Raw genomic sequence first — 10833 nt, 5'->3', positions numbered from 1 at the left:
AACTGATACAATCCCTTGGTTAGTAACAAAACCCCAAACTGCAGTGAAAACATTCATCAAACCACTGTTAAAGGCATCAGTGATTAGTTATCAAGAGTTAAAAGCAAACGTTAAGATCAATCTTACTTCACGTCATGGATAGAGAGATGTTAAATATATATATATATATATATATATATATATATAGTATATAAAGATTCATTTTCAAAGGTGTATCGAAATTTCAGTAATAATTCTCTATGTTGCAAAGGGAAACTTTAAACAGTAGATAAATATAGTGTATCGGTTGAAATTATATTAGGAATGAGGGAGCTTTTTTGAAAACTACTCGAGGTGTGTGCAAGCAACAAAGAAACTTTCCATCCCACACATTTATGAAATTTATGAACCGCAGTTCACCGCAACAAATTTGTATCAACATGTATAGGAAGTTAATTTAAAAATAAATAGAAGTGGCATATCACCTTACATTAAGTTTTAAATTAAAAGAAGAGAGGGTACCAACAGGTCCGTGTTTTCTGCATCATGTCAACATACAATCTCACAGAGAGTCCAAAGACGTAATAAATACAGAGATAAATAAAAATGAATAGCACAAAGTACATCCTACTGAAGAGGCTGCAGAGGTCTCAGCTACACCTGGCTCACGATTTCAGCGTCCTCGGCCACGAACCACTGGAGTGGAGTCCCGTCTACAGCTCTCTGGAGAATCACATTACCTGGGCCCTGCGAAAAATACATTAACATGAGATCAGTGCTCATCTTGAGTATTCTGTACTTTTTTAAAGCAAAAATGCAAAAACAAATGTGATGGTTCAAATAACAAGGGAGCTATGGGGAATATTATATTTAATTTCTGTCAATTGATCCTAAATCTTACACACTGTTCCTTTAATTCCTCCTGTCTGAATGATTTACATCATTATAAGTACCAACCTGTTTAAATGGATGCAGGTGGGGTAAGGTGGAGCTCTGCTGATCCACGCTGTCCGGCCATAACTTCTGAAGCTGGTTTCTCTGATGCCACGACCTCAGCTCCTCTGACACAATCTCCCTGGGCATCAGCCTGATGGCGTGGTTGGGGTACTCCTTCAGAGAGGGCGCCCGCACAAGCCTGGTGTAAGGCGGAGGGGGCTTCAGGATTCTCCGTGGGGATGGCGCCCTCTCTTGACACTGTCTTTGCTGAGGACGACGCGCCACAGGTGGGGATGACAAGAAGCACTTCCCCATGTCCAGGTCTTGAGGGGAGAGGGGGCTGTCTTCTGCTGTGGCCTTGACATTGCTGGTGGCGAGCTGAGACTGGTTGTTGTTCTTGTTGGAGCTGGGGAAGGTGGAGAGTCCTTTTTTCTGCGCTCCGAAGTGGAATCCGTAAGGTGGCGGGCAGAGCTTTGGGACCTCAGTGGGGACATCCCTCCCAGGAGAGCTGATGTAGGAGGAGGAAGAGTGCTCCGAGCTGCTGTCCTCAGAGCTGGACTGGTACAGACGCAGGGGGGAGTACTCTGGAGAACGCACCATCAGGTCGGCCAGGCAGCGCCGCTGGGGAAGCTTGGCTCGTCCTCGACCGTTTGAACCGAGGCGCTCCGCGTCAGCAGACAGTTTATTTTTGGTAAGTCTGAGAAGACACATCATGTGAAACTGTAAAACTAAAGTCTGTGTGTTGTTATGATCTTTGAACTTTAGGTGATTGATGAATCTGTGTAATTTACCTGAAGGACTGGGAATACTGGCGACGTATGTGCAGCTCTGGGGTGGAGGGGGCGCTGGTGGAGTGGTTGTGGCGCAGGGCCGAGTTCTTGATGAACTGAGACAGAGGAATCCTGCAGCTCTCTGTTGATACCTGGGTTCCTGCTGGACTACTGCACACAGCAAACACAGGAGGGACAACATGAGTCCTGCAGCATGTAGCAGGTCTCCTTACTGCAGACTGTCCCTCATAAAAGCTGAACCAGTGGCACGAGGGCAACTTACACATATTCATTTTATACTGATAAATATTTCATCTTTAAATATCAAATTGAAACATGTTTCAATAGAAGCTGAGAAATGTAAACATGGACAAGATGTAGATCACAGTTTTACCTGTATAGTATAATACAGTACTGGTTTGGCACATCCATCCAAAACTATGAATGTGAAGCTATAGCTGTGTGAAAACTGACATTTGACCCAGTGTTTTTAGTAGTAAATATAGTGTATAGGATGAAATTATACTAAGAATGAGGGAGCTTACCTGAAAACTACTGGAGGTGAATTTTATGAGTAAAGTGTTTACATTTGAGACAAACATTTTTATAGCCTTTAAACTTTTAATGCGGTTATCTGTGGGTTTCCAACCCGGTGCAGGACTCTATTCAATATGTTGTTAACACAATCCTACCTGGACCTGCTGCTGCACGCAGACTGAGGTTTCGTCGCCTTCTGGTACGGCTGGTCCAGACTGGACTCTTTCCACGGAGAGTTCTGGATAGGAGAGCGCTCCACACTGAGCTGACTTGATGACTGCAGGGGCTTCGATGACAGCTGGAGGGGGTCGGAATAGGAGGTGTCCAACACAGGAGGAGAGAGAGGGCTGGACGAGTCCAAGTCTGTGGACGGTCAGAGAGAAGGTCGATCAGGAGTATGCTCTTTACTGCACTACATGTATTTACATAACTACCCATAGCATTGCAGACTCAAGTTAGAAAAACAAACTGTAATTAACAAATCAAATATTATATATATATATATATTTATATCTATAGGTCTAGATCAAATATGGCTTGATTCATCTATGGTGAAAAATGTACAGGTTAAGAAGCTACATATTATGATTAAACTTTACTGCACTAGCTGCAATATTCATCAATAATGCTACATTATAAATATATCTATTAATATTAATATTCTGCATCATGAGTGCTTGTACTTTTGGTACTTTGAAGATATCTCAATGCTGACACGATTGTTCTTCTACAACACCTTTAACTGCATGCCGTGCTACAGAATATTTCGAATGTACTTTTGATTACATTACTGTTGTAAATAAGTGTAAACATGTATACTGTGTATACTTAACTTACATATCATGTTGATCTATATTGCAGATGTATTTCTACTTATGCACATCTTTTCCATTTCCTTTTTGTCTTCTTGTTTAATTTGATTTATTTTGATTACGCTGCATTTTTTTGCTTAGTACTTACTCGTACTGCTATACCTGCTTTTTCATCGCTTGCTCAGGACCTTTGTGACGTTTGAATTTGAAATTGAAGTATTTCTTATTCTGATTCTGATTTGCTACTTCCTCTCTCACTGACTTCTGTCCTCTACATGTTTGAAACCAAGAATGAGAGAGTGATGATGTGTATATAAATGAACCCCCCACTCACCTTCATCCAGAGCCACCACATCAGAGAGGGAGCTGTCATCAGACATGCAAACATCTGCACACAGAAAACAAGCATTATATTAGTCTGTTCATGAGTGCAGTGTACACATGGGCCTGCAGGGAGCAGCAGCCTCCCTCACCTTTGTTTCGACTGGTTGCGATGCTGATGCATGGTGAGTTGCACTCGCTCTTGATCCTGTGCTGGATCACGGCCTCCTGCAGATCCTTCACTTTCTTCTCCTCCCTCTTGCACTGCTGCAGCCGGCTCTTCTTCTGCGGTTTACTGAGTTTCTCCTCCAGTGAGAGTTTGCGAGCCGCCTCATAAATCTGCTGCTGTAGAGCCAAGTCAGTTTCCAGCGAATGCAGCTCTGAATCCTGGGATAGAGGCAAGTTCTGATATTTAGTTTTTTCGCTCATGAATTGAAGCGTCTTTGTTATCAAAGCTACTGAACACTGATCGTGGCTCGTACCTGATTATTCAGATGGATGAGACCTTCGTCCAGCTTGAAGGAAGCTCCAATCCTCCTTCGGACCCGGGGAAGCTTTTCATCTGGCATCAGAGGATAGTCAGAGGGAAGTGAACCAGTCAGCTCCTGCAAAAACAAAATAAAAGATTACATTAATGGAAAAACTAGAATGGCAATTCCTCCACCGAGGCTCATGACATCACATTTAAATTCACTAGATCCAGATTTAAATTTTTATCCAAGTCATCAAGATCCATGAATTAATCTCTGTTAAAAAACACTCTATCTCGCAATGTTAAAGAAATCCTGGATCTGCCCCCTGATCCAGATCCAAACCAAAATATAATGGTTTCTTCTCTGACCCAGACTATAGTAGTTTAAAGTAGTTAGTAGTAGTTTTTGCTAAATCTTACTCACAGTCTAACAAACAAACCAACAAACAAACAGACAGGCATGAAAACAACCTCCTTGGCAGACGTAGTTATGACCCTGACACCAAGAACACTGTCCTAACCTTTCATTAAGGAGCTCTTCATTAGAAATAAAAGCTTGTTAGTGCTTACATGGTTACATCTACCAGGGCTACTTACTGCCTCTCTGATGCAGAGCGTCCTCAACTCCAGCAGGCACAGCTCCAGACGCTCCTCCAGGGACTGGTGCTTCAGCTTCAGGGCTCTGGTGTGAGTAGTCAGGTCCTTCACCGGAGACGTGGGGCTGTCTGGACCTGCAGAGGAAACACAGAGAGGATCAGATCAAGCTTTCCTCATCAGCATCTGTATCGAGCGTGGAAATATACATCAATATTCTGTTTGGCATCACACACACTACAGTTAGTTTCACTCAGAACAGCTGAAGTATTTTTATAACTGTTTCTTCTGGATTTACACTAACATTGGTTCTTATATCTTGTATCTAAGCAGGTGGGTGCTCCACAGTATAATAGCTTTTTGTTGTCTGTTGTTGGTGTTTTCTCCAGCCTGCATGGTGCCGGGTCATGTGGGCTGTTGCCATGACTGTGAGTCGATTATGTGAGCAGCACGTCAGTGATTGCCATTTTTAGCTTAGTGAGAAATACAACAATCAGTGCCAGTGTATATATTGGTTTATAAATAACAATAAAAATCCCCTTTTATTTTGAAACATAATTTTTTTCCCATCTAGGTACATCACATTTTAACATGAATTAAAATAAACTTAAAAGATTTTTATCAAAAAATGTTGTTTTTGCTTTTTATGATTAAAATTGACTATTGGCGGATGTATTCTTAAATGTAAACTTTCAAATATGAACTTTTGTTATTGATAATTCAGCCTGAGTCTGAAGATGAAATGTTTGGAAGTTAGATGCTGTATTTCTGTGTTGATAATCTCCTCACAGTGTTCCTACCAGAGTGCAGGATAATCCCACTGTCGGTGTCACTGATCTCCTCTTTACTCTCGATGGCCGTCATCTTCCCTCTGTGCTCTCAAGTTGTTTAAATACCTGTAGGAGAAGGTTTGTTGGAGTTAGTGAAATCAGACTGGTCACTTAGAGGAGTAAAGATTCTCCTGTTGTTTTGGAGCCACATGGCTTCATTCATACTGGCTCCTGCTGCTTTACTTAACAAAAGTGAATGACTGGCGAGTGTCCTTTCACACACTTATCCATGCAGCTCCGCACCTCCCTCCTCCCCCTCCTCCTCCTCCTCCTCATCCCTCTGCCTCCCATGCTCAATCACAAAAGAGGCAGACCCCCACGGTTGACTCGGCACATGTGCAGGGGTTAATCCGAATCGTGATGCCATGGTGACGGGGCACGGTGCGGCTGGCTAGGGGAGCGTGTCACCGTGAGGCGTGTCAGAGGGCGTTTAAAGAGCCCAGACCCCAAAAAAGAAAGCAGATGGCGGCAGGAATTACCCCACTCAGGGACTGCACCTGTTCCCCCCGCACACCCCTCCTGCAGCTCCCATTCAACCAGTGTCCAGAAAACCCTCTGGGGGCTTTGAAGTGGAAGAATGTCTCAATGCTGGGCTTGTCCACACAGCATCGGATCACAAGGTGCCTGCTGACTCCTGTGCAACGCTGTCCATTTTCAATAACACACTTTCATAAACAGGCCAGCACAATTGATGTTTATGGCCCACACTGCTCCATTGTCGCTTTCCCACCAAACATCTGACTGACAATGACCCAAAACAAGATCCGGAAAGGAACGACTGCAAGAAGAGGAAAACAGTGACATTAACGAATTGGAGATTACATTCAGTCATAAGTCAAGGCTTTTAAAAACAGGCCAGGAGATCTGTGTGTGACTGATTTGCCCAAATCACCTCAGGTCAAGAGAAAAACAAATTCCAAAAAATGCTGCCTTTATTTTTATTATAGCTCAAGTTTGTTCTTGATCTCACATGTCTGCTAACACCCTCAACTTCTCATTAAAAAGGCCACCAGGCCACCAGAGACGATATCATGGGCACTAACATTATAAGAATATCATTGGCTTGCATTACATCAATGCCACACATTCGTTAAAGTGACAGTTCAGAAACTTGAGGAGTCATGAGGCAGCTTCTGTGTTAAAATCATGTAAATACTCGATTATCACTCTGTAGGGCACATACCTCCTCCAACACCCATCAAGCTGCACCAAATTCCCACACTCATAGATATCAGTTCCCTGAATATACTATAATTTTTTCCATCAAGATCCATGAATTATTTCTCGGTAAAAAAGAGAAAATGTAAAAAAATCTCACAGTGCAAAGATCAGAAGACCCTCATCCAGAGCCACACCACACCTAGACTCATATCACATCCATCCAAGTTTCATGGTAATCCATCCAGTATGTTTTGTGTAATCTTGCTAACAATCAAAGAATAGGAAGAAAATTATGTGTTATTAGTGAGGAATAAAGGGGGGGGGGCAGGGTGACTTAAAAACACAACATGAATGAGTGTGTTGTGAGGGCTGCTGTGTTTAATCCTCAGCTCCTGTCTCATGCTCCGTGTTTGGAGATCTGTATCAGGCCTTTTCCTGCAGGGACCAGGAAGAATGGGAGCCCGTGAGGATGAGAACCTCCTCTCACAGGATATTATTGTGTATCCCATCGGCCGGACCCATTCACCACAACAACTCATGTGAACTGACACAGCTATACGAACAGCCGGTAGCACAATGAGGCAGAGCGAGGCAGCTCGAGTCAGTAAAACAACAGTGCAACAAAGGCCCTGTATCCACCGGCCGGCCTGAATAATCTGCTGTAGGCACAATATCTGCTGACGACTCGGCTTCAGGCCTCATCAGCATTGTTTGGCCGATATTGAGACATGTCTGCAGTGGAGAGGTGGCGAAAAGAACAGTGCTGAGTTATATTTTTACCCCGTGAGGCCGGGGTCTGCTGTACTCTCAAAAACACCCAGCTTCAACTCTGCAGTGCTCTCAAACTGAAAGACGTCAACAGGAATCCAGCCCGGTAATCAGACACAGGCAGAGTAATGTGGGATTTACCCACTTACACCCCATAACTCTCTGAAGACTTTCACAAGAGTCTGTGGTCAGAGCTATAGGCTGAGTGAGTGGGTGACTGAGTGAATCTCACGAGAAGTTGCAGCTTATTGCAAAGCCATTTATCATAGCTTTCATAAAGAAACCTTGACTCACGGAAGAAAAAAAACACTCTTCTTTGGTGTAACAGTAACAGAGACCCATTTCCTGAAAGGTTAGGAGCTGATAGCACTGTCTCCACCCGGCTGACTAGATTGATGTAGTCATAACATCATAATTGAGATGAGCGTGTGATCACTGCTAATGAAGACTCTGGAAATGTGTCAGGGATGCGAGCTGAAGGTCCCCACCCATCCTCACTTACTCACCCGACCGTGACAGCGCAACATCAACGGAAGTGGGTGTTTATGGCAAGAGATCACGATGTGGACTCACTGTCTCCCAGACTTCCCCCACCACCCTTTCCCATGAGCCTCTGGAGCTGCGATCTCCTGGAATGCCGCCACCGCCGCCGTGCTCATTACCACTGTGGTCGGCCCAGGAATTACCAACGGGGACCGGCCTCGCCGAGGAAACAGTGAGGGATGCCTGAAACCAGACCAAGGCCTGTTTGAACCCTGTAATTAAGATTCTCCGCTGAGTGCTGATACTATGGAAGAAACCAAACGACTTTACAGCATGCCTTATTTCAGAGTCTGATGAGAAGCCAAAATCCATTCAGCAAAATGGATCCACTCTACATACTATGGGCTGCTGGAAGAAAAGTGCATCAATGTGGGGGAGCGGCAGAATAGAAAAAAAATGGAGTATTGTCTTACACAGCACGTCAGTGGAGTCAGATCTTAGCCTTAAGAAACAGTGTTGAGTTTGGAAACTCCACAGACACCAGCAAAACGCAGAGTGGAGGCTATGATAACATGAAGTTAATGTGAGCCATCGCTGTGAGACAGTTATATTAAAGGCTTAAACACTGTGAGCCTCTTTTATTTGTCAGTGCTCATTCAAATCAACACTGTCGAGCAGTGCAGCGTCTTGCAGCTTTCCAACAGACACAATACAGGGGTAATAAGCACCACACCAGCCTGCTCTCGGTCTCTGGAGGCCATATGCTGCCCAGACACAGCAGCAGTGTCACAGCCCAGCAACAACGTAAATAGAGAGGGCAAGAAGAGATGCTCCATTGTTCACCAGAGGCTGAAGGGCCGTCCGGGGATCACTGCACCTTGTCCCTCTGAGTCTGACGCCTCAGAGTGGACACTGGTGTCAGCACAGGCCACTGGCAGGAAGTAGGTTCAGCCTTTCACCCGTGGCCACAGCTAACACCAAAGAAACCTGGGTGACTCCAGGGGCATATCAACACAGAGGTGTTGTCTTTGGCACCACAGTAGCACTGCATGTCTGTCAACATGACGACCGTAGGGGGATTGTGTTTATTCTGCTGCAGTGGGCGCAAACCTCTGCAACCCTCAAGTCTGAAGACCCACATAAGTCCTAGAGTTTTTTATCTATTAAAGTGAAAGCAACCAATTAAATATTAATGGTAAAATACAGAACATGTTATCATTTGGCAAGAACCCAACACACATATTTAGTGATATTAACAATACAGATGGTAAATAACTTTTGTTTTACAGATCGTAAAAACAACAGTAGTTGTACTCAGATCTTTTATTATATATACTATATTTACCATATACTCTATTCTACTATACTATACTCTACTATATTAAATATTCTTTTAATGGGCTTTCAGTTCTTTGTAAATAAAATTGCCTTGCCATGCCTATACTACACTACACCATACTATACTATACTATACTATACTATACTATACTATACTATACTATACCACACTATACTATACTATACTATACCACACTATACTATACTATACCACACTATACTATACTATACTACACTACACCACACTATACTATACTACACTACCCCACACTATACTACACTACTCCACACTATACTATACTACACTACCCCACACTATACTATACTACACTACACCACACTATACTATACTACACTACACCACACTATACTATACTATACTACACTACACCACACTATACTATACTATACCACACCACACTATATTATCCTACACTACACCACACTATACTATACTATACAATAATAATCCATTACAATTAAAGTTCTGCATTTTATTTTTTTACGTAAATAAAATACAGTGGTATCAACAATAATACATTTGTAAAATCAGAAGTAAATCTACTCATTTCAAAGAGTGGTTCCTTTCATTTTGGTATTAGATTACTATAAGTAGTTATTTAATTGAAGTACTAATGAGTACAAGCAGAAAATACTCGAGCACATTATAAGTCCCTCATCACTGTAGTGAAGTACAGACGGTTGAGTTAAGTAAGTTACCAGTGTGGAAAAGTAACTAAATACCTATGTACAGAAATACTGCTACAACTCTAGGTACTTTCTTTTACTTGAGTATTTCAATTTCACACAAATCTTTTAAGAGAGAGGTGTACTTTAAACTGCACATTTATGTTATAACTACTCACTTTAAGTGTATCACAAAAGCACAACATTTATCATTTATTTTTTCATTTTGCAGCACAAGAGGGGGGGTCGATTATATAACATCATGAAAGTAGACATTCTGAGTACTATCTTCCAAATGCTACTGTACTAACTTACTTTAAAATATTTTGGTAGGATAACTAAATTAAGTAACTCCATTGCTATTACTGTGCAACTTGGAAGAAGAGAGAGCACCAATCACAATGGCATGATGCTTTGGAGTATTTTTGCTTGAAGGGATTAGAAACAGCAGAAATAGCCACTTCTTTAACACTGGTGACTGTAATGTTTATTAAAACGTTATGGTCTTGTGCCTCCCCCCACCTCTCTCACACACTGTGGTTATAATCCTGTTGCAGCTCTCTCTCTGCTCATCTTTCCTCTCATGTAGTAAACCTTATTAAAAAGCTGTACTCACTCTGTTGGCTCTGTGCTCCTCTACTGCATCTTCCCTGCACACAGCAGCAGTCCACACTTTCTGATCCTGTGTGAGAGTGACGCCTGGGACATCTGTTTCAGACCGATCCACTTTCTCTAGGGGGGGGGGCTTCACTGAGCTTTACTGCTATTTATTTCAAAGTTAAATATCTCATTAAATTTCTCATACAGTTTTTTTCTGTTTATCAAGGTTCAGAAGAGTTTGTTTTCTATGAAGTGTTTTTTATGGGAGAAAGTAAATAATGTTCTGCTTCTGACCCCCCCCCCCCCCCCCCCCCCCCCACACACAGTTTTTGTGAATGGTTCGGTCCAGACACGCTCTAACTATTGAGGTGTTGACACAGCACGCGACTCTCTGAGGGGGCTTTTAATTTGAAAAGACGCTCAGAAGATGAGTGGCCTCAGAGAGAGACATGTTTTGGTAAAAAAAAAATAAGAATAAAAAAAAGACCAGAACAGCTGGCAAGTAAATGTTAGTGTTGAACCAGACCACACTCACAATGAAAGCT

General features: G+C 42.6%; 1 protein-coding gene across 2 annotated transcripts; it reads right to left on the bottom strand.

Moving 5' to 3' along the window:
* Positions 1-7: 7 nt before the first annotated feature.
* On the bottom strand, positions 8-10369 carry inavaa (innate immunity activator a). Of its 2 annotated transcripts, none has more exons than XM_020088962.2 (10): positions 10305-10369; positions 5222-5317; positions 4425-4558; positions 3838-3960; positions 3508-3742; positions 3369-3422; positions 2378-2585; positions 1707-1856; positions 937-1612; positions 8-726 (listed from the first exon to the last, which is right to left on the bottom strand). In XM_020088962.2, exons 2-10 carry the CDS (start codon positions 5283-5285, stop codon positions 634-636), a joined length of 1737 nt encoding a protein of 578 aa, XP_019944521.2. In that variant the 5' UTR covers positions 5286-5317; positions 10305-10369; the 3' UTR covers positions 8-633. The 2 variants fall into 2 exon arrangements, with proteins under 2 accessions (XP_019944521.2, XP_069382015.1); XM_069525914.1 differs by having other exon boundaries at positions 1707-1853.
* Positions 10370-10833: the final 464 nt, after the last annotated feature.

This window comes from Paralichthys olivaceus, chromosome 6, assembly GCF_024713975.1.
Source record: "Paralichthys olivaceus isolate ysfri-2021 chromosome 6, ASM2471397v2, whole genome shotgun sequence".
In the NCBI taxonomy this organism is placed as follows: domain Eukaryota; kingdom Metazoa; phylum Chordata; class Actinopteri; order Pleuronectiformes; family Paralichthyidae; genus Paralichthys; species Paralichthys olivaceus.
This window is presented reverse-complemented; position numbering and strand designations above follow the sequence as displayed.